Raw genomic sequence first — 24,350 nt, 5'->3', positions numbered from 1 at the left:
CCTTTCCGCCTTGCCGTCCTCGGGCGGAAACTCCCACCAGCAGCAGCATGAATTATGGAAGGAAAGCACGAGCCTAGGAAGCTGGATTCAAACCCCGGATGGTCCCCAAGGCCTTGATGTCAGCTGGCGAGAAATAAAAATTCCAATAGCTGTAAAGACCAAGACCAGAGAAAAAAAAAAGGGTGGGGGGGACTCCTCTTGCCAGTATTTTTGGACAGTGAATAAACCAGCTGCAGAAGACGGGAAAGGGGCCAGGAATAAAGTGAAGGGGGAGGGGCGCGGGCCAGCGGGAGCATTCCAAGCCCGAGATGTACATAGCAGTGAGATTTGGACATCCTTGGGAAATCTCAAGGCAGCGAGCCTGGTGATTTAAGGACTGAGCTGGGGAGACAATGTTGTTGGGTCAGAGCTTGGCTCCAGAGCCGCGATCAGCTGTGTTTTGTAACAATCGCCCCGTCAGGTCCTTCTGCAAAAGCGGCTGCCAGCGGCTGCCTGGACTTCCTAAGACACGGCCTGCACCCTGCAGCTCTGCAGCACTGCGGTGGGCCGAACCTTCCCCCACCCACCCGCCCCGCCCCGGTCAGGGCCGGCCCTACCCTTCCCATTCACCGGCGGTGGTTCCGTGAAGGTGAGAAACCTGGAAGAACACTACCAGGGAAAAGAGCCTGCCAGCGCTCGTCCGCGCAGGAAGTGGAGCTACACTGTTACAGCAAAAGATCGGACAGATTACCAAGGTGTAAATTATTACAGGAGCAAACCATATTGCTCCTCTCACTCGGGATCAGCCAGACCGCGTTAGAGCTCAGAACTTGCCTTGAGAGGGCACTGAGCACCCCAGCCGGGAGCTACCGTCTCACTGGTGCAGGGCGGGCACCCGCGAAAGTGACCCTCACGTGCAGGGGGGCCTGGACCCCACTCCCTGGCTGGTCACAGTATTTGGGCCTCAGCGAGGCACGATGGTACAAGGCCGACCTGGCACACTGCCTGGGCAGAATAACGTTCAGTAACCCCAGTGAGTCAGGGAGAAAACAACATTAGGTGTGCGGCTTCGGGCACTGGAAATGCTCCCTCTCAGCAAGCGTGCCTGCAGGCAGTACGGCGGTCGGCACGCATCACGGGAGGCTGCTCTGCTGGATGCAGAGATGGTAGGATGGAGCCCAAACAGGTGTGGCCTTCGCGGGGCGCAGTAGCCGGTGTGGGGGAACAAGGTGGACACCAGTGAGCAAATGCAGAAGAGTAATTACAAATCGTTCTAATACACATATGACGTTAGAAAGGGCGTTGGGAGTGCCAGGCACGCAGCCTGGCTGATGCAAGGTGGCTGGGGAAAGAGGACAGTGGGAGACTTTTAACTTGAGACCCAACGTGCAGCCAAGGTGAGTTTGGGGAGGGAGAGGAGGCTGGAGTATGTATCTGAGATTAGAAAGGAGGATTCGGGGCTAAGCGGGTTGAATGGTGGCCCTTCCACCCAAAGGCCAGCCCACCCAGAGCCTACCAATGGGACCCTCATTGGAAAAAGGGTCTGGGTTGATATAATGAGGGAACTCTTAATTATGAGATGTGATCCTCTAGGTCCAATGACATGTGTCCTCAGAAGAGAAGACACGCAGAGAAGACACCCAGAAATGGAGGACGAGATCGGAGTGGTGAGTCTGCCAGGCACAGATGCCAAAGCACGCCAGCAGCCGCCAGGCGCTGGGCAGTGGGAGGGACGCACGGAATAGATTCTCCTTCTGAGTTCAGAGAAGGAATCAGTCCTGGCGCCACTCTGACCTCAGGCTTCCGGTTTCCAGAACGACCGGTTAAACACCGGTTTCCAGGACGAGAGGTTAAACACCTGCTGTCCTAAGACACCGCGCTCTGGTCATTTATTATGGCAGCTGCAGCGAACGAACACAGACGCCGTGGTCCGGAGTGTGGGTTTTATTCTAAGTGCAGTGGGAAATGACGGTCAGGGCGGGAGCAGGAAGAGACACAATGGAATTTATGCGTAAGTGGAGGCTCCAGCTTTGGGTGGAGAGCCAGGCTGGGGGGAGGCGGGGAGGGCGAGCAGGGAGGCTAGTGCGGTGCGTCTGACGGGACAAGGGAGTCATCTGACGTGACATGACGTGTGTAACATGCCAAAGGAGACGGGCCCTCGGCCAGGGGATGCTACCTGCCATCGAGGACACGGAGCACCTGCGGCAGCCACAGCCTTTGTCAAGGGTGCACTGCGCTTAGCAAAGCCTTTCCACCTCAATCAGCCTCCGCGGAGCCCTGCCAGGGCCAGGGCTGGCGGTCTCCCCCCGATTCTCGCGCTAGTGCTGATAGGGAGAGGGGGCAGGTTAAATACAGACCACGTACTTTCTACGCAACCCCAGGAACTACTCCCACGGAGAGACAGGTAAGAGCTGTCACCTGCCATAAGGAGAGGCGCTGGGACTTGAAGCCTTGTCTGTTCTGTCTTCAGAGCCTGGCTCTTCCCACTGTACTACGCCAGCTCCCTCTTGTGGGGGACACCGAGGCCCAGAGAAGGGTCTTCCTTGAGGTCACGTGACCACGACCAGCCAGCCATGCCAGGCCTCGATCTCAGTGCCATGATTCCAAACCCAGAGCTTCTTCCCAGACCTTTGACACAGTCACGTGAAACTGAAACCACTCTCTATTAATCTCTCACCATTTAGCTCCACAGGGTATCTAACCGTTTACCCTGCTGTGATGGTTACTTTTGGGTCAGCCTGACTGGCCACAGGGTGCCCAGGTTACACATTATTTTTGGGTGCGTCTGGGAGGGTGTTTCTGGACGAGACTAGCAGTGGAACCAGTGCACGTGCAAAAGCACTGTCCTCCCCTGTGCTGTGGACATCATACAACCCACGCAGGGCCTGAACAGACAAAAGGCCCAGGAGTCTGTCCCCACCCGCCTTGGGCTGGGACATCTCTCCTCTTCTCCGCCCCTGGCCCTCAGCCCTTGCACTCTGACTGAATGAGACCAGCGGCTGTGCTGAGTCCGCAGCGTGTAGACGGCAGGTCAAGGGACCTCACGGCCTCCGTGATCGCGGGAGCTAATTCCTCCTCCTCGGCACATCCACCTGTCTATCTCCTATTGGGTCGGTTTCTCTGGAGGATCCTACCGCACCATCAATGCTTTTAATTAAGACGTCATTCCTCGATGATTGAATGCCTCCTACGGGTCGGGCACTCTGGTGGGGGTCGGGAAAATGTTTTAATAAGACAAAATATGTGAAACCTATTCTGAGAGCACTACCAGGGGAAGAAAAATAAAAAAGGCGTTCGTGGCATTGACGGAACGGTGAGCATAAATTTCTCTTTAATCTGGAGGTTCTCAGCGTTGGCCCGCGGAATGACCTAGAGAGATTTAAAGCATCCGATTCCTGGGCCCCGCCCGCCCCAGAGCTTGAGATGTATCTGGCCTGGGACGTAGCCAGGGCAGCGGGGCTTTTTAAACACAAGAGGGATTCGCTAATTATTCATCAACATGACTTAATTGTGGATATAAAGCATTCCTATTTAGTCATAATTTATAACTTGCTCAATTACAAAATTAATGTGATGCAGTTGAGGGCACAGGAGACATCAAACAGGCCATTTAAAGAAATGTTAAAAAAAAAATGGGAAATTTCGGGGGAAGAAAAGAAAACCTGGGCGATGAAGGGACCCTAACTGACCAGCCCCGAGCTTTCTGAAACCAACGGGCAAAGGCGAGCAAGAGGGTCACGGGGTCGCTCCAGCCGATCAAACGAAGCCTCAGAAACTATTTTCGGTCTAATACTTCTACGAGGACAGCTTAAAACTAGGTGGATGCACGAAACAGCTGACCCCACAGCTGCTTGGTGACTCATCGGCAGCCCGCCTGCTCCCAAATCAGCTAACGGCCAATTTGAAGGTTGGCCCCTTTCTCCTGAAGGCCGACAGGCTTCCCTGGAATGACCCCCGACTAAGGAAGTCCGCGAGGCCGGCCAGGAGGGTCTGCCGTCCAGCTGTCTCTGGAAACCTTTCTGGGAGCCTCGGGCGAGGACGCGAGGGCCCCCTCCTGCCAGGGCTCCCTGCGCCCGCCCGCGGTCGCACAGAGAGACGCCGTGGGACAGACGCGACTCCCCTGCGCCCGGCCCCGTGGCTGCATTTCGGTTTCCTTACGCTCGACGTCTCTTTGAGGGGAACGAACCCTGTGTCCCGCAGGGAGAGCGGCCGGTCGAGAGCCCGGTCCAGGCGCCCTGGAGAGGCCTGCTCGGGGGCACTTACGGGGGGTTGTCGCACTTCCGCTGCCGGAAGCGGGCTCCTGTCCCGCAGGTACGGCTGCACATGCTCCAGGCGCCCCAGGCGCTCCAGTCTCCGTCCACGTGCTCCGGGATGGGCGTCTTGCTCACGCACTCCCCCGCCCGGCACCACTGAAACACAGCGATTCCTTCCGCGTGAGGAGGCACCCGGGGCCCCCCACCCCTACCCCAGGACGCTCTGTGCAGCTCGCGTCAAAGGAGGCTATTTCGGGGAATGCGTGCGGGCTAATGTTGGGGGCATTCCTTCCTCCGTCGACCTGACACCAATATCCCTCTGGGGTCGGGGTTTCGCCCTAAACTTCCATGTGCAATGTGCTCCGCTGGGGTTGCCTCAATGCCCCCCAAAGGATTCGTCTTCGTGGCTCGTCAAGAGGCCTGAGCTTCTGCAAACGTGATGGAATGGGAGGGCCCCTCACTCTGGAGAGCATGTCTCCTGGCTCCGCGGCTCTGAACTTCAGAGTCGGGGGGCTTAGTGGCTCCCGACCACGGCATCTCCCTCGCTCCCTGCCGTAAGGCTAAGGGGAGTGGCTGGCCCCCGACACTCCCGCCCCCCAGCCCGCTCTAACCCTTATCCATCTCTCCTGTCACTGACGGTCTGGCCGCAGGCTCGCTCTCTGAACCTCTAGCTAGAACAGGATAACTGTACTCCTTAAATCCATTTTACAACGGCAGGCGATCCTGTCTTTCCATTTGTGGTCTACGGATATAAAAGTCTTCATGTAAAGCCGCTTATGTGACAAAAGGAGTTGATGTAACGAAAATAAGAGCGAAATGATTCTTGTATCTTATTAGACGATAACGAGACAATGTAAGTGGCCCTCTGCCCAGAGTGGGCTTCCGGCGGGCATCTCTCCCGGGGCTCCTGGGACCAGTGCGGATGGCCTGTGGGGACGTGGAGGCGGGAGTGGTGGGCGGCGGGGCTTACCTTGTCTGCCCCGCACTCGGTCCCATCCAGGGGAGGGTCCAGCTTGGTCTTGCAGGAGGCGTCTCCTTCCACCAGGCACCACAGTCCAGCGCACATCAGATGCTGCTGACAAGGGAGGGGGCGTGACTGCCAGAACACCGCCTGCAGGTCTTGGGGGGGGGGCCGCCGGGGGCCCAGGGACTAGCTTGGGCTTGGGATGGGAAATGGATGGGGAACTGAACCCGCGGCTTTTCAGTGTATGAGAGGACCCTCCAAACTGAGCCACGCCAAGAGAATTTCGCCTGGACATTCTCACCTATAGAGTTTCTTAACATGCACATATACACAATCAAAGTAACTCCACTAAAGCAAAAATGGGCATTTAAAAATACAGACTCCCGTTGGTATTAAGAGGAAACCTGGACGTGGACGAAGTGCTCAGAAGGAGACCGTTTAGGAAAACGATTGACGCAGACACAGCCAGCGTCCTCCACCTGCCTCGGTCTCCCTTGCAGGGCTCCGGGCAGACACATGGCGTGCTGCTTCCCGAATCCCCCTGCGGGAGGTTGCCCGACCACGGAGCAGCCCTGGACCACAAGGGACGGGGGCGCGAGTGCGGTGGCTCCAGGGCAAGCCCCACACGTGTCCCAGGGAGTCCCGGTGGAGGGGCCCTGTGATCCACGTGGGCGCCTGCCCATGTGTGCACCTCTCCCGCCTCTCCTCGCCCCTCCACTTCCCCGGCCCCCTCACAGCGCTTCCTGGGGTCACCTCCCAGATAAACTACTTGCACCCAAATCCTCGCCTCGTGGCCTGAAAATTGAGACCATATGTACTTAAGGCGCTTTTAAAGGCACAGTGTTTCCATGATGCCAAACCCAATCCAGGGCGCAACAGCCCGAGATGGAGTGGGGAAACGTCACCCTCCCAGGCGCGGCCGGGGGACCTGGGGGTGGGGGTACTTCGGGCTGGGTGGGGGCCCCGGGTCCCTGGGCACAGCTCTGGTCACAGCGGGGCTCGCCCGAGGCGTGCCGTGCTCCGTTTTGAGCCCTGCTATTCCAAGTCAGCTCCAGCATCTGCACGGAAGGTATGTGCTGTCAACCCTGCTGCCTAGTGTCAAAAAATGTCTACAAGTTGACGGGACAAAAATTCAGCCAAAAAAGGGCAGGAAGGCAGAGCTGGAGAGGCTCTGACAAAGAGCTAAGAAAAGCCCGCAGCTCCTTCTCATCTTTCAAGTACGTTGGAGCTGCTCTCCGCCCCGAAAGAAGTTGATGATTCAAGCAGAATATTGCGCGTTTGGGTTCAGAAGAGCCCCCACATCCCCATTAGAATGGTAAAAAGATAAGAGGCTAGAGCGCAGCACCAGCTGGTCCCATAAAGACGGACTGCACCTCATTAAATGTTTGACTCCGTGCACTGCGACCCAAGAGCCCGCTGAGGGTGTGGTGTCAGTGTGTCGGCACATGCTCCAGGGACAGGGCTGACCCGGGAGGCGAATTTATGGGGTAGGAGGGCTCGGGATTAGGGGACATAACTGGCCCTTCAGGAGAGAGAGGAGGAAGGTGGCGTAAACTGTTTATTATGCATTTTATAGACAGTGCTTTCCCATATAACTGTTCTATTCATCAAACAAACAAAAAAAAAGAATGAGGTCAGGCAAGATTTCTTAAACAGAATACAAAATGTACGAACTATAGAGGAAAGCGTTAATGAATTATGCAACATTAAAATTAAGAAGTTCGGTTTCTCAAAAGACAATTGTTAAGAAAGTGAGAGAAGATATTTACAGTTGATGAGAGAGATCTGTAACACATAGAACCAACAAAAAATCTGTATCCAAAATATATTTTTTAAGAAAACTCCTACAGACTAATTAAGAAAAAGATCCAGTAGAAAAATGGGTAAGAGACTTCAATAGATACCTCACAGAAAAGGATATCTAAACATGTAAGATGGCCAGTAACCATAGGTACAGGGGACCAGTTTCGTCAGTCACCATGGAAAAGCAAATTAAAATCATCACTAGATACCTCTACGTACCCACCAGGAAGAATGGCTAAATGAGAGATGGAGAATTCCAAGTGTTGGCAAGGACATGGTGTGATAAGACATCACACCAATGATGAGATTCTAACTTGGTTCAAAAACTTTGGAAAAACCTTTGGCAATATTTACTAAAGCTGAAGACATGCACGTTCTAATAGACCAGCAATTTCACTCCTAGGTATGCATCCAATAGGAGTGTGTGGGTACGTTCACCAAAAACACTGTCAAGAATGTTCACAGAAAGAGTATCTGTATCAGTCCCAAAGTCGAAAACCACCCAAGTGCCCATCAGCAGCAGAGCAGATAAATTGTGATCTCTGAGAACAAGGGGATGCTCTATGATTCTCTTTATATGAAGTTCAAAAACAAGGGAAAACAACAGTGGTGGGAGTGAGGAGAGAGGTTGCCTTGTTGTTTGGAAAGGAAACAGAGACAAGGGGAATGAGCAGACAAGGTGGCTCGAGAGCTACAGCCGGTGACCCAGGCTCAGCCACCAGCACGGCTCTGTGCCCATGCCCAGAGCTCGCCCTTCTGCCTTTCCCTCTCACTGCTGGACAAGCGCGGTGACTCCTAATGCTTGCGGCTTTGGGACCTTTTAGATGGGTAGTTGGCATTTGTGTCATGCTTTATACGTGACAGAGCGCTCTGACATCTGACCCCCTGAGGCTCACCTCAGCCATGGGCGGCAGGGGGGATGGGCTTTAGCTCCTTTTCCTACTTTTCCAGTGAGGAGACAGGTGTTGGCAGAGGTCGGGGGCCCTTATCTAGGTCAGAGGCTCAGGCTTGTGCAGTCAGTCCCTGCACCACAGTTCGTAGCCTGGTTTTGGCCCCATGTGGTGGTTACACGGGTGTGTTCACTTTAGGAAAACAAAGCAAGCTCTACACTTATGATCGGTGCACAATTCTTGTATGCGTATGATACTTCAATAAAACTGTTTACTTAAAGAAAGTGGGGGGAGAGAAAGAAAGGAGGGAGGGAGGGAAGGAAGGAAGGAAGAAAAGACGGAAGGAAGGAAGGGGAGGAGAATATAACAAAAAAAAAAAGAAAGAGAAATGCTTGCTTAGACTGGTGATGGGAGACTCTGGATCTGACATGTCACAAGGTAAAATCAGGAATATCAGGATTTTAAAAGGAAATTTCAGGGATAAACCGTATGGGTCAGAGGTCACATCTCAGAGCAGGAGAGAGACTCCGTGCGGTGAGGAGTCTCTGTAGTGAGGTGCACACACACTTCTCTCGTAAGGAGAATGCCTACTAGCCTGGGAATGGCCCTGGCTCTCTCCAACATGAACATCCTATAAAATTAGCTGGTCCAGAAATAACTCAGGGGTAAACAATAGTAGAAAATAATCAGCACAAGATCTATACTAAGATAGCACAAACAAGAAAGGGAGAAAGAACGGGGGGTAGAAAACAGGTGGAGGACACTCACCAGAATGTGGTCATAGAATGGCTAAAAATAGTGTGCAAGTGTGTGTGGATTGATTTTTTTAAAAACACAGTAACTGCATCTTTTTTTCCTTGCATTTGCAGATACACAAGAACTCTGGGAAAAGATGGACAGGTCAAAGGAGATAACATTTGACCTATCAGAACTTGGTCGAGACATGTCCGAGAAAACAAAATCAGATGGCCAGTGAAGACATCACTGAAAACGGAATGAAGAAGACACCACTCAACACACAGGGAGGTGAACAGATGGAGTTGATGGCTGAGAAAAAGTAAATGTAATTCCAAAAACAATTAAGAGGAAATGACAGATATGGAAGACACACAAACGAGATCAGACATAAGTATATGTGGGAGGCAGGCAGGATGGGGCTTTTTTTATTTTTTCCACTTTTCCAATGAGGAGGCAGATGTCTATAAAGGGCAAGGGCTCCACGTTGGGTTAGAGGACAGGACCCCCATAAAGGAGAGCCCTGAAGCAAGGTAACAGAGAAGGGGTTTGACTATAAACTCAAGACCACATCCTGGAATGAAAAAAGATCTGTCTCCCGTTCCAAAGCAAAGCCCTGCTCCCGGAAAAATGGCAAAAAAGGATGAACGTGGAGGCCAGGCCTGATACAGCTGCTGGATTTCACAGGCAAAGCAAACGATACCTGGGGCAGCCAGGCAAGAGACCGAGCTCCTGGTGATGGGAAGGGGCATCAGGCTACAGGCGGGTTTCTCCACGGTGGCGCTGGCTGCCAGAGTTGGCAGAGCTACACTTAGAGGGACGCAGGAAAGAAAGTGTGCCCCGAAACGCTTGTGTCACCTCAACTGCCGCTCAGGAATTTAGGTAACAGAAAAACATTCTGTACATGCAAAGAGTTGATTCCCTCCTTTTTTTCTCTCTCTTTTTGGAGAAAAGGCTTCAGTCACCTATGAGATAAATGAAAAGCTCATGGCAAAAGGACCAGAATGAGCACAGATTGAAATCAATGGGGCCTGAAGCGGGAGGACAGAATAAATTATACTATAAACTCAGACAAGGCAGAAATGACACGGATGACGAGGGACTGGGGTGGGAGCGGGAGCAGCGTGTCTACCGACACACCAAGTTCTTTATCTTTTCTAGCTGGGGGAGGAGCCAAACATAGCAGGTTAATCAAATAGGCTGCGGCAGAAGAGCTTGGAAAGGTAACGTATTGATCCCTAAGAAAACAGTCACAGCGGCTGGTGGAGGCAGCGGACAGGAGGGAGCTGGAGGCGGAAGTGCATTCATCCCATCAGGCTGCTGGGTCGGGCGCAGGAGCAGCTGCACACACGCGTGCTCTGGGGGAGGCAGGGTTGACCTTCCGACACGGAAACAGCTAAAACATCATTCCGACTGCTGAGTTCACCGGCAGTAGAGGCAGTAGGCAAGGAAGTAAACACGGGATATGTAAAGTTGAGCCTTAAACTATGTGGGCATGAACCCGCACATATCCAGTGATAGGCGGATTAAAAATCCTGCACGTAAACGGGCCCACGCAGTTCACCCCAACATTGTTCGGGAGTCACCTGTATTTCCAGTCTGTGGCTGGGAATCTGAAGTGCTGACTTCAGTTATCGGTGTATTTTTGACCGCATGGGTGGTTGGCGCCCCTACCCGCGTCCGGTTCAAGGTTCATGTGTATTTATACCCACAGACAAGCATGTTCTGATCTGCGGTGAACATGTGCAAGGGGGAGCTCCCCCGAGAGCCGGAGCTGATCCTGACACTGCTCTTCAGGAAATTTGTCTCCCCTTTGACTGGCAGCAAGGTCACGGACTTTACCTGAGACACCCGGGGGCTTACCCGTTCTAGAAGAATTGGTTGACTCCAGATATAAATTCTCCCTCAAGGAGAGCAACGACCACTCTTTGGACCCTCAGAATCCCACATGTATATTCAGTAAAATGTGAACTCACAATTAAATGAGAAAACATGAGGGACAGTTGGCATAAAAACACATAAAAAGATTTAAATCCCCCAGGTGTTGAGAAAACGGAATGATCAGTTTCAGAATATACAATAACAATCTATAAAATGTTTAGAGAACCAGAAGATGAGGTCATGTGAACAAGCTAGCAACAAGACACTATTAAATATGACCAAGGACATTTGGAAAGGAAACTAGAAAGAACTTTTAAAAATTAAATATGGAATTGTTTCCCAAATCAGTGGATTTTGACACTGCTAGAAGAGAGGCTGGGTGATTAAAAAGCAGATCTGAAGAAATCACACAGAATGTAGCTGGAGAGAAAACAAGGAGGAAGATCCAAATAAAGGTGGGTCACAAAACACAGACGGAAAACAGAGTGAGAAATACACTGGTAGGTGCCACTCATAGTCCAAGAAGGAGAGAGTAGAAAGGATAGGACAGAGGCAAGACTTGAGAATAGTAAATACAGAGCATGCACCATGTGGAATAAAGAGATTTCCCCACTGGGTGGCAAAATGTGGCTTTCTAACGTGGCTCCAATGATCCCTGTCTCCTTTAATTTATGCCCTTGTGTAACACCCTCCCCTTGAATTTGGGGTTAAACTACTGTTTTGCTTTTATCTGCAGGATGCAGAAAAAATGATTTCATGTCCTGTACATGAGGAGGCTATAAAAGATTGATTCCTGCCTTCCTAGCAGATGCTACTGCCTTCTTGGCTCGCCTCAGAAGCTGCCATGTTGAAAAGAACCGCCTCCAACCAACTTGCTGGCAAGAAGATTGAGGTCCTTGGTCCAACAACCCACAAGGAACTAAGTGCTGCCCAAAGCCACTGCGTGAGTTTAGAAGCCAATCTTTCCCCAGTTGGACCTTCAGATGAGACTCCTGACTTATAGTGGGGAGAGGTCAATGATGATGATAAACATCCTCAGGGCACGAGACAACCCACAACAAAGACTCATCCACCCCAGATGTCAACGGCACCAAGGCAGGGACATGGCCATAGATAAACTCATTGATGACAAAAGGAAAAATGACAGCGACAACGGAGAATCCATTAAGACTGGCGCCACCACCATCGCCAGGTGACCGAGGTTCGTATCACCAGGAATGAGGCGTGTTCACCACATCATTTCTGTGCTCTTCTTCCCGATGATGTGGAACCTCCGCCTGGTCAAGAGAAAATGCTGGACAGACCCCGGCGACAAAGTTATTGACCAGTACACCTCAAGTGCCAAGGTCGTGAAAGACAAGACAGGCTGAGGAGCCGCCACCGACTGGAGGAGATGAAGATTTGACAACTAAATGCAACACAGGATCCTGGTACAGAAAAAGGACCTTAGTGGGAAAACTGGTAACACCTGAATGTTCATTGTGCCAATGTTAATTTCCTGGCTTCCACAATGGCTTTAGGATTCTGTAAGATGTTAACAGAGGGAAAAGCTGTTTGAAGGGTGTATATATTCTATACTACTTTTGTAACTCTTATGTCTAAAAAAGTTTTTAAAAAAACAACAATCTGTAGTCAAAAAAATGCACAGGCAACACTAGGTACAGAGGTAACTAAATAATAAGACACAATGTTAAGAGGAAAAAAAAGTCAAGATGCGCAACAGTATGGTAGTATGCTAATACCTGCATGAAAAAAATGAAATATGTGAGTGGCTTAATCTGGGTTTTATACTTTGTGTGTATATGGCTTATTCAGAAAACAAAAGTTAATTCTGAAGAATCACACTGATAACCAAACGTCCGCAGTGGAGATGGTCTTTGCTGAAATTATTTAGCGCCCGCAGGCGCATTTATGAAGTCCTGGTTCGACGAATTTAAAAACACGACCGTGCTGTGGCTTTTCCTGAGTGCACCCTTTCTCTTCTCCCTCAGCGCCCCCGCTTCGTTAGGTCCTCCCGCCCTGTCACCCGGACAACTGCAATCGCTACTTGCACGCCCTTGGGTCGCAATACTGATCACGCTCAACATGTCTGCAAAATCTTCTGAAGTCACAGATCTTGGCTTAAACCACCCTTCGCTCCCTAGGGACCTAGTTAAACACACGGCATCGCAGCCCTCTCTTTATTCAGCTCCTGCCCTTCTCCTCGCCCTGCTGCTTCCCCAGCACCCTTGCCTCCCGGCCGCCTGACCACCCACACCCCACGGGTGCTTTGCACCCCCGTGGAGGCTGCTGCTTCCGCCTCGAGGCCCCACCGGTGCCGGCATCAGGGCCACCTCCTTGCCAGCTGCACCACGCTGGACTGGAGGCACAAGGAGGACAGTGAGCAGGACCTGCTGCCCTTAGAGAGCTCGGTCCTGGAAGTAAGCATCATAGTGGACGTGAAATCATCACCACTGAAGTAGACTCGTCATGTCTACTATGAATTTCGATCCTGAATCCCTGGCGGGTAGCTGCTCTATGTCACCTCCTCATCGCATGAGCACACGTGAGGCAGCACATCGTACGTGCCCAAAAAAGACTCACTAAATGGATGAACGAAAGACCGAACGTACGAAAGGACAGAATTGTCTCATTATCACTCACACCAACCTTGTGGGAGAGCAACTATCGCTACGAACATTCTGCAGATGAAGACACACAATTAAGTCCCCTGCCGGAGCTGCAGAGCTGGGGCCTCCCCCGACCCCAGAAGGCACACCCTTCCCCACTGCTCATGCTGCCTCTGCCGGTCCCCAGTTCCCCTTTCCGCTCCCCCTCTGGTGATCTTGCGACCTGAGTCCGCTGGGCCCATGGCCTCAGAGTTGCAGTGGACTTGAACGCCCTGTGCTCTCTGCCTGCAGCATCATTGGGCAGTATAACCTTTGGCTTAAGTTAGAAAGCCCATTAAAACAGTGTGGGGACAGATAAGGGTGCAGTGGCTCAAGCCAAATCAGCAGCGGGGATGCCCAGCGTCTCCCAACTGCCGCCCTAGGAGAAGTCCTGACGTGGCGGCGGCGAACCATTGGCCCCGTGCAAAGAGCAAGGATCATGAAACAGCTCCCTGGGTCCAGCACCTGCTACCTCGCTGGCTCCATTTAATACCTCGCAAGTGAAGGTCACGTCAAGTGTATTTTGCCGCCAAGTTCCTCAAGATGCTGTGTAACAAATAAGCCCGCGCCACGCCCCCTTCCCTGACACACTGTGGGACTGTGCGGAAGCTTGGAGTTCCTCCGAAGAAAGACACCGCAGTTCACGCATTCGAGGCTGTACCGTGTGTTTCTCCTTCAACTGGCCGTGTCCCTTCTGAGTCCTCCCGCGGTCACTTTGATGCCCCTCCTCACGGGGCACCCGATGAGCATCTGCGGACGCGCTCTGACTCACAAAGACGCTGAAGGGGATGCTTAGGTACAATCCCTCAGAGTTGCGTTGCTGATAACACAGGCCAGAAGGAAGATAAAATAAAATGTGAAGAGAGCTGGACGAAAAGTGACTAATCCAAATTTTCCACACATCCTGCTGCAGTGTGAAGCCTGTCCCCGGGCCAGCATGCCAGCCCCACTTCTGGAAGGTTCCAAGAGTCCTGGGCCTGGTTGTTCCTGCCATGTTCCTGAAGGTTGCAGAGAGCATCCCGAGGCCAGCCGGGGCCACGCGGGGGTGGCTGTGTCTGAACGCAGGCAGGGCAGGGCACCCGGGCATTCAGCTGGCAAGGGGGAGCGGGAACTGAAGGCTCACACACAACGTGCCGAGAGCTGGAGGGCTCTCTGAGGACGCAGTCTACTGTAAACGTTCAAACACTTCTGGAAAATTGGGGCCATCTGCTGCCAAAGTCCAACAGTCTTGAGAGAGGCTGCAGCTGCTGGGCAGGAAGCTGAGGCTGAGGCGGGCAGGGCGGCTCTCAGCCTGGCGTCCACCCCAGTGTCCTACCGCACGGCCCGTCTGTCTGAGGGGCAGGGCGAGGCTCCCCGCCGGCCGGCCGCCCCCTCTGGCCAGGTACGCGGGCGTGAAAGGGGCAGGCTTCGTTTAAAGGAGCAGTCCCCAAAGTGAGCTGAGCGGGACTACCCTGGGGAAGCTGTGTACAAAGAAATACCTGAAACCCATGAGACTGTAACAGGCAAGATGGGGCCTGGGGCACGAGGACTTCTCCCGGTCCCTGGAGGGGGTCCCAATGACCTCCCATGGTGGGAAACACCCAATTTGGGGGAAAGAACATTGCTGTTCCAGGAGGAATTCTGATACACTAAGCTTCCTAGACACCCCAGGGGATCTTTATAGATTAGGATGCCCTCGGGCATGAAGACATTAAGAAGTACAAATGAGAAGTCACAAAATAGCCACAGGGACGCACAGTACAGCATAGGGAATAGAGCCAATGAGACCGTCATAAATACATATGGTGCCAGGGGGGTCCTGGAAACAGCGGGGGGACCACTTTGTAAAGTACGTGATTGTCTAGCCACTACGCTGTACACCTGAAAGTAATACAAAATAATATTGAATGTCAACTGTAATTGAAGAATAAAACTGAACAATTAATTAAAAAAAAAAAAAAAAGATGCCCGTGGACACCTCCGTGGGACTTGGGAGAGGACTGGAGGAGGCGTCCCAGCCTGGGGACTGGGTGTCGGGAGAGATACGGGACGTGGGATGCAGTTCCTGGGGAATCCAGGCGCCCAGAGGACCAGGAGGGATAGAGGGCAGCACAGAGAAGGCCGCAGAGAGGAAGGACCAGCTCAAGGCGTCTCTTCTCCCCCTGGCTGCAGGTAATGAGACTGTGGGAAAACAATACGAACTGCCCTTTGCTGAGCGCCTTTGCTAAGTGCTAAGTGCTCTTGCTCATTTGTTCCTGAACCTTCCTTACAATCCCACGATGTGTAAGGAGAATGACTTCTCCCATTTTGCAGATTAGCAGACTGAGGCCCTTCACGTGCTCAAGAGGCAGGACACGCCCCCCCGCTGGGCAGCCTGACTTGAGAGCCCAACTTTGCCACGGCTGAGCCCTACGGCCGGTGCCTGCCTCCAGGCTACACGGAAAGGCCAAGAGAATTAAATGGAAAAGAGCAAAAGAATTAAATGAACATTAGGCAGAAAAGAGGCATAAGACCCTCAAAGGCCTGTGACCATCCTATTCACTCTTGTCCTGAAACAATGGGCTTCCAGCATCTGTCCTCAAGAAAACAGCATAATACGCACATCTCAGTCCCCTGGCAATGCCATGGCCATGGGCACAATGGCATTCAAGTCAACTGACAAGGCCGGTGCCCATCCCTTCCCAGCATGGCCTCCCTCCCCAGACACGCGTGGGCTTCGGAGCAATGGGGGCGGGACGCATCACCGAGGAGGCACAAGCGTGGAAGTGGGAAGGGCCATTACTAGCACCTTTCCACCGAGAATCTCCAGGAACCAGGGTGATGGGGGAGGGGAGAGATTAATGTCACTGTCGCGGGGAGAAGGGGCGAGGGCTTTGTGGCAGTGCTGTAGCCTTCGCCAGAATGTTGCCCGACTCCACGCTTCTTGCTTCTGTCTCCAGGAGTGACGCCAGATGCTTGCTTTCAGCGGACACTGCCTACTTTCGGCCTTCCCGCCCTCTGTTTCACCTGGCAGGACGTCTGCGCTTCGACAGCTTTAACGTCTCGTGAAAGGGCGCCCCTGCTCTGCAGCGACCGCTGACAAGGACAGGAGGAACTCGTAGTCATAAAAAAGATGGATTGGGCTAATTGCGTAAAGTTCGTTTCCCCTTTCTAATAAATATTTACTACCCACTGTTTATAACGTTTAGGTTTGGACTTTCTTGAAACGCTTTATTGAATTAAAAACATCACATTACCATTGGCTGAAAGAGGAGACAGCTCTATTTGCCAATAACTTCTGCAACAAATGCCAGCTCTCTGATGCCAATTTTTTTTTTTGGTAGTCTTATTTCCATGGACAGCTTTGAGCCTTACAATACCAGCATTCTGCAGACATGAAAGACGCGGCGGTGGCGGTGTGGGGCTCCCTGGGGCCCGAGAAATGAGAATGGACTGTATTCTAACTTTGCTTGGTTCTCTGGTGGGCAGATGTTTGGAAAAGCAGGAACCTGGTTAATATCTGAAGCCAGGCTGCTCCCAAGTCAACTGCAGTAACGTTTTCCCAAATGTATTTACCCTGTAGCTTTGAGCGAGGAAATGCCTTTTCACATGGATTGGTCTTAAAATGGCCCCAAGCGGTGAATGCCAAAAGGAGAATGTTCGCGGAAGTCCAGGGGAAGGAGGTTCTGCGCTCGTAATTCCACCTACAGAAGAGGAATAACTCACCCAAGCCGACCCCTCCTGCAGCGGGCAGGTGCTGGCCCACCACCGCCAGGTGCCCCGCACCCGGCCTTGTGCTAAGAGACACTGAGGGAGGCCCTGAACCCCTGTCTCAGCATAATACTTGCCAATGCATAATGATAAAGTATATAAGATTACCGAGAAAACAATTAAATTCAAATATAATTCAAAATACAAAAATAACAACAAAGACATAATATGTCGATAGTAATGTGCATTTCTTTGTCAACTCATTGCATAACAAGATCTGGCCCTGGGTCTACTAAGGACTATAACTTTGCATTTTTTTTTTTAAATCCTCACCTGAGAACCTGCTTAGTGATTTTAGAGAGAAGGGAAGGAAGGGAGAGAGGGAGAGAAACATCAACCAGTTGCCTCTTGTACACGCCCCAACTGGGAACCGAACCTTCAACGTTTTGGTCTATGGGGCAGTGCTCCAACCAACTGAGCCACCCTGCTAGAGCCTAAGAAATTTTGAAGTAGCGGTGAGTGTAAATGATGTTTTGAGATGTCGGCTACAACTGCCATGTAGTATAAAAAAAAAATCAGTGATGCCCAATCATGTGACACAGGAGCTGTGAACGCAGCTGTGGCTTAGGCCTACGTTCATACGTGAAGGAAATACTCATTTCAGTTACAGGTTCGAGAAAAATAAAGAGGTAACGCCTTCCCTGTCCCCGTTCACAAGTCCTCTGAAATCAGCCGACAGACCTGAGTTAGTTTGTACAATAACAAAGATATGTCCCCTGAGACAACGGGTCCTTGCCTTCTACTGGGAACACGCTTTTGTCCCTGACAAAATGCAGCAGCAAGACGAAAATGCTGCCCACGAAATTTTCCTCCAAACACAATCTGTCCAGTTTCTTTCCTTCTGAGCCTTTATGATTTGTATTCCAGAAAAAGAGCTGCTTCAACTCGTCAGTACATGTGTGTTTTGCGGTTTTCTTTCTTTGGCGGGGTCCCACCTCTGTTACAGTTCCTTATGATTTTCTTTGCCGTAATAGGCTTAAAGTTCTAGAAATTTTTAAGACAAAAGATTCGCACATGCCCCAGCTGCCTCATTAATGTTGAGGTACTTTTCCAAGCTCCCCGCCGACGGCTCTGCAGAGCAAGGCAAGCTGAGCACCTTGCCAGTGAACTTCTCATCGGCAACTGTCTTTGGGGGAGCCCAGGACTTGGGAACACAGACAGCATTCCTAATTGCCAGGCCTGAGTGTGGTTTTTAAGAAATTCCTCCAGATTTTTGGAGTTGTAATGCCTTCACGATATCCATTCCGCTAAACCTCTGGGCTGGGAGTGTTTTCCTTTCTTGTTCATGGCGTCTAGTAAGCAGTATTTTTTTTTTCTTTCCTATTAAAGGGGACCACAAGTGACTTGGAGCATTTTATTGAGAAGCTGGCCTCACTGTTCTCTCTGAGATAACTGGAGACGCCATGAGATGTCATTGGTGTGATTATTAGTACAAAGAATGGGACGGTGCCGTCCATTTGGAGACATGCGACAGTAATGGGGCATCAAGGAGACCAACATCTAGACGGAGTATGTCACGAACCTTCACGAATATAAGGCACATCAGCTTCTTAGTGAAACCGGACTATAAATGACGAATATGCATTTACAACCCATGCCTACACGTGCTTAAGAAATCACGGGGTAAGCAATGTACTTCCTTTGATGACTTACGAGCTATAACTTCCTTGTGTTATTTAGGGGTCGATTTACAGTTATTATCCACGTAACTGTCATAATGTAAAACTAAGAGGCGGAAAATGCCCGTTTTACTTTAGTAGTGCGGAAACTCAAGGAAAAGGCAGGCAGGGAGATGTTTGATGGTTCCCGGTGAGCTACAGAAATAAATGTCCACTTTCACTACCATGTACAAAACGGGAAGATCTCAGTGGACATCTATTTGTATTTTGAACTTATATATTCGATCGCTGGACTGATCATTACTTGCCGGCCTCTCACTGTCCCTGTCCAACAAAAATATGCTAATGGAGGAAAATAAAATACCTGGTCACCTTCCTCCCCTTTGGGGTTTCTTGTCTCCCTCAGCAACAGATCCACCTGAGCTTGGCCTCCAGCCCAGCCCTTTCCGGCTGGGCGTGGGTGAGTGTGTGTGCACCCAGCTCCCTAAGCGTGCACCTGAGCAAACGCCCATGGGGGTAGATACATAAGCATATCCGTGTATGTGAGTGCATGTATGTATGTGAGTGCATACCCATGGGCATGTCTCATGTGTGTGTCCACTGTGAACACTGGTGTCCTCCAGCAGAAGCCAACGCTCCTTCCAGAGCTCTCCCCGCCGCCCGCCCCGCCCGGGGCCTGCTCACCTCCATGTTTCTGCAGAAGGTGGCGTTGGTGCCGAACAGGATCTGGCACTGCTCGTTGGCGCTGTAGTGCATGCCGGGCAGCTTGTGAGGGAGGCGCACCGCGTGCTGGCTCCTGGGGTCCGTGACCAGCAGGCAGGTGCTAACTTTCGACCTGAAACAGCCAAGAGGCCAGGCGGCTTGCAAATGCGCGCCCTCAGTCGTTATTTTGATTTCCAGTCACCAAGGAGGGTGTACCTCCCGATTACTTATGGGAGAGTGAGGCAGGCACCGCACGCTGCTTTTTTTCACTTTTTGCTTTTTCCACGTGGCCGGGTGGGTGTCCTGACCCCCAAGGCAACGAGAGCTTGGCAACTGGAAAAGGCCTGGGAATAAAAACACCCACAAGGCTCGTGTACTTTTTTTCTCGGGGAGTCAGCGTTTCCTTGGATGAAAGCGCTTCCGTAATAGATTCCTCTGATACTTTCTTAGAATATGGCTTTGAGCAAAAGTTACTAAGAATAAAGAAAAGACATTTCCTTTCTTAAGAGTTAGGAGTTGTTGTGCTTTATTTTACATAAAAACAAAGTGCTTCATTCCAACTCCGCAGACTCTCTTGGAGGGCCTGTCAGGCTGAGGCAGCCGGCTGGACCAGGTGTCCCTCCTGCCGTGGGACACCTCTGCCACCCCTCTCAGGTGGCCGGGGGCGCACTCAGCAAAGGACTTCAGGATTGCAACCCGGGTGGGGGTGTTCGGAGACGCTGAGAACGCCTCCAAAAAGCTGAACAGGGGCCGTGAGGCTGTAGCTTTTGTTTTTTAATTTCCAAGACAAGGCAGATGGTGGAAGAAACAAAAGCCGGCGCCCTGCTAAGACTCTGGCAGGAAAGAGTTGCGTGCACATATGTACACACGGGGTCACCCCTCCCGGACTGACACACACAGACACCTCAACAAAGGCAGTGGGGCCAGCACTATGCGTGTGAACAAATGAACACGCACGCCCTGCCTTGTTTCCTGGGCCCTCTGCGTAAAACAAAATCATGCCGGTGGCTATAACATTTCATTCAGGTTCTGTGGCATTGAGGACTCGGTGGGAAACAGACTGTTAAAATGAATGAGTCCATTGTTAAGCCTTGTGAACCGCTGGATTCCGCGGTCTGCAGGGAACACCACAAAAGAAGACCCAGGGCGAGGACAGAGGCCGGAGCGCTGCCTTTGATCCCAGATTCCCTGGGTACCTGAACATGTCATTGGGCTGTAGGGCTCCACGGCCGGCGAGACCCACTGAGGTCCTTCCGTCTCCATGGGGTGTACAGACTACAGCCAAGCGGGGAAGCGACCAGGGTCTGCGGTCAGCCGGTAAGGCCAGCCCCGAGGTCCTGATGCTAAGGGACTCACGTGGGACTCTGTTTGACGAGGGTCCGAAATCAGATGGTCGGTTCTTCCTGAGGAACCCGAGAACGCGCAGATGCATTCTGGGAAGTGAGTGTCCAGGAGGTGAACCCATCCCGCCCCCAAGCGGGAGGGAGGTGCGCGAGCCCTCCTCCCGGCAAATGCGCATCCCTGAGCCCTGGGGGCAGGTCCGCCCTCCAGCAGCCGCAGGTGCCCCTAAGGTGCCCCGCGCGGTCAGGGTGCTGCAGAGGAATGACGCTGGCGTCAGGACATGCTCGCTGTGTTGACAGTTGGATCCACCGGCAAGCATCGACGAATACAGTGGGGTGCCCCCCATCACACCCGAGGCTCATGCTGGGGTGGGAAACAGGAGATTCTGCACCGGCCGCCGCGCTAGGCCAGCTAAGGAGTCTCCAAGAGACCCACCTCCGCTCCGCACCCGTGCTGAGACCCCGCCGTGGTGCCCCCTGGAAGCATTTCGCTTTCCGTGGCACGGAAGGTACAGAGGGATTCGAGCACTTACTTGAGGAAGTTTTCAAGGTCGTCTCGACTGCAGGAGGACCAGGAGAGGTCGCTGGGGTTCCGGCCCTTCACCCACTCCCCCGACATGATGTGGGACCTGCCGGCGCAGGACGCGTGGTCGTCGTCGTGGTTCATCCCCAAGCTGCCGCGGGAAGGAAAGGAGAGAGCGACCCTGAGGCTGCAGGCTTCTGAGCTCAAGTCCTATGTACAGAGGGGGACACAGGGTGGCGCCTGCTGCTGTCCCCTGCCGCCCTAGGGACCCAAGCGTGCAGAGAAACAAAGAGGGCGATGAGATGCTCGCTGAATGGATGAACGTAGAGCCAAAAGGCCCGAATGCCATTGCTAAATAACACATACATGAGTGAGCAAATTATACTAATTGGGATACTACAGTTCCTGATGGCTAGACTTGCTTTTCGACACTAAAATACCCCACTGCTAAAGACCTAAGCGTTTTGGAGCCTGAAAGAAAGGTCACTATGTGAAGAGCTAGTAGGAACCATCCAAAACTCTGACTCACAGAATATCATGGTGCAAATCGTCAAATGCATGAAAAAATGAGGCCTTCCAGTCTTTCCCATCATCATACCTGCGTCCACCAAGATCGCACCTGTCGCCTTCCCTGCTCAGAGGTACCTAACACGCCGGGATGCCTGCCGAGACAGGGGGAACGACCACACGCCATGTGATTGATTATCCGTGTACCTTACACACATGCCGTCACTGGGTACACGGAGACACAGAACACACACGAGGCCAGATGGCCTGTGATTCCAAGGGGAGAGACTCAATGTGCCTAAGGATGCCCACTCTTTGTGAACAGCCCATGAGGAGAGGGGGCGGGGAATGCGCTGTCATTCCTTCAAAAATAGATTCTAGAAGTTTCCCCAGTGCCAGGTAATGGGCTAGAAGGCAATGGTGTGCGCTGGTCCATGGTACACAATGGCCCATGTCCCTCTCCCTCTTTTTCTCCTTCCCTTTCTAAGAATAAAATCTTAAAAAAAAATAAAAATAAAAATCCCAGACTGTTCACAAGGGTCTTCTTATATTTATTCTATGCAATCTAAAAAAAAAAAAAGCAAAACCAAAGTGGGGTTCATCACTCTACCTCAGAACTGTGGTCTGCGTGAGGACAGTGACAAGAAGTCCAAAGGACAGACAACCCACCCTCCCAGAAAAGGCTTTCACCGGCCATCAAAACATTCGTGGGGGGAAAAAAATAACCAACATTGTCATGGTGTAAATGAAAACATACCATTTAAGGCACCTAAGTATACTCTATGTGTCCTCACTTGAACCAATTTTTGGTACCTGGTCAACTGACCGCGTCTTCCCCCGTCAGAAAGGCTTTAGGGAGGATGGCACCTCTCTCCTCAGTCGAGACCCGTCTCCCAAACTCCCCTCCAGATCTCCCATGAGCCCCTTCAGCTCACGAGGTGCCCTCCGGGCAGCCTGGTCCCCTGGTTCTCCACCCGAGGCTGCCACTGAACAAGCACGCTGTCAATTCGGGTCAAGTGGATTTTCTGCTGCATGCCCCGCAAGCTGGGGAATCCGTACCCCTAACAGGCACGCTGGTGCAGTGCGGCGGCGGCCTGCCCAACGGAGTGGCGCCAAAAACCATCTCGGGTTGGGGTCGCGACTGTCCTGCTGCCCACGGGCCGGGCGTCCGTCCAACTGGGGTTCAATGAAGAACCGAGAAACCAACAGCTAAATCGGGCCAAGAGCAGCAACTGAGATGAACCTCCAATGGTTACTTTGCCGAACAAGATGAGTCATTTTCCAGGGCCATTACTCAGGTTTTTACTTTTTCTTTTCCCTGCTTATTATCTGTCTATAGCTCTAATTAGCCATCCATTTATCTATCAGTCCGTCCTATCTTTGTTTCCTGGTAACTCTTCAAGAAGCTAACTGGTTTTTCAATTGCACGTAGCAGAGGATGTATCTAAAGTCACCTTCAATTTGATTTAGGGTTTGATTTGACATCTTTGGATAAAACTAGGGATAGAGTTCTCACACAGGTAGCTCTGAAAATTGTGACGGATTTCGATGAATTAAAGGTGTAGAGGTTACAGAAATAAAATGTCACATGAAAAAAGCGGCTCCACTGCATCTCTAACAACAAGGTGCCAGTACAGCTCGGGGACCAGTGCAACTGCTCTGTGGACAACCTTGGAAAATTCGATCCTGTGAGAACCAACACCTGAATCAATTGTTCTTCTGGCTTAGCGCTGGTACAGCTACCGCCCGTCACCCCGGGAGTTGGGGGTCTCCTGAGCGGCCACCAGACAGGCCCTCCAAACACAGAGGCTGTTTGGAAAACTGGAATGGGAGGAGATCTGAGTCTCGGCACAGTGACCGCGTCCATGTTTTCTGCAGTGGTCAAGTTGGGTCTGAAATAAAAGAGGCTCCTTCGCCCACACGCCAGACTGCTGGCCAGAGAACTGGATCCCCTCAGGGGACAAAACTGCGTTTCAAACATAGTTCAGAAAAGCTGATTGCGCCATCGACCACTGTCTGCCGGCACGGGGTGTTATGTTAGATTTTCGCTCTGACGGCCCCCTGAAGTCTCCCCAAAGGAACGCTCTGGTCAGCAAGCTCAGCCGAGCGCGGGAGTTGTGGGTTTCTGGAGCTCGCCTCTGCTACGGATCACACTTGAGCTGGTTTGAAATGTTCAAAGGCTCCCTAAGTGCCTCATCAATTTGCAGTTTGATGAACCAGAACTGGGGCAGGGAGCCTTGACATTTGAGGTTCCCACAAACGACTGTTCAGGCTATTTTTAGTTTAAATTAAGGACTACTTGACTGAAGGACTCCTGTTATTGTGGGTTTACGTCCCAGGGCATCTATTACTTCTAGCAACGTGATATTTAACAAAAATGAGCAGTTTACACACACGCAGTAATTGTAACTTTAAGTGACGGTGGCGTCAAGGACCCGGGCAGGCCCCACGTCACATGGGGCCCAGAGACATCAGACACAATCGCAACGTAGGGGCTTGAGTTGCTTGGACCTTGAAACAGGCAACACGTTGCTTCTGTATTTGCCTCAGGAAATCCAAAACACACCACGCAGGGAGTTCTGGGAGAATTCCCACAATGCTCAGCCCCTTCCCGGCTTCTCCACAGACCCTACGTGTTGGGGGCTCAGTACATCGGCCCTTCTGGAAGCTCCAGTGTTGCTGGGCTCTCAGCCGCTTGCCTGCCCCTCAGAAGCGTTGGGACTTTGATGTCAGGAACGTGAATCAGGTCCCCTCTCCTCCAAGCAGTCATGGCTGGG

General features: G+C 51.9%; 1 protein-coding gene across 1 annotated transcript in view; it reads right to left on the bottom strand.

The window, feature by feature from the left end:
* Positions 1–24,350, bottom strand: part of ADAMTS17 (ADAM metallopeptidase with thrombospondin type 1 motif 17) — a 190,227-nt gene that overhangs the window by 68,557 nt on the left and 97,320 nt on the right. The window contains exons 9-12 of the mRNA XM_054561974.1: positions 21,077–21,217; positions 19,186–19,336; positions 5,203–5,304; positions 4,243–4,388 (exon numbers count right to left, since the gene is read on the bottom strand). Coding sequence (XP_054417949.1) covers positions 4,243–4,388; positions 5,203–5,304; positions 19,186–19,336; positions 21,077–21,217 — 540 coding nt within the window. The remainder of the gene's footprint in view (positions 1–4,242; positions 4,389–5,202; positions 5,305–19,185; positions 19,337–21,076; positions 21,218–24,350) is intronic.

This window comes from Pteronotus mesoamericanus, unplaced genomic scaffold (assembly GCF_021234165.1).
Source record: "Pteronotus mesoamericanus isolate MK-2021 breed Mesoamerican mustached bat unplaced genomic scaffold, CSHL_Meso_final scaffold_582, whole genome shotgun sequence".
NCBI classification, from domain to species: domain Eukaryota; kingdom Metazoa; phylum Chordata; class Mammalia; order Chiroptera; family Mormoopidae; genus Pteronotus; species Pteronotus mesoamericanus.
This window is presented reverse-complemented; position numbering and strand designations above follow the sequence as displayed.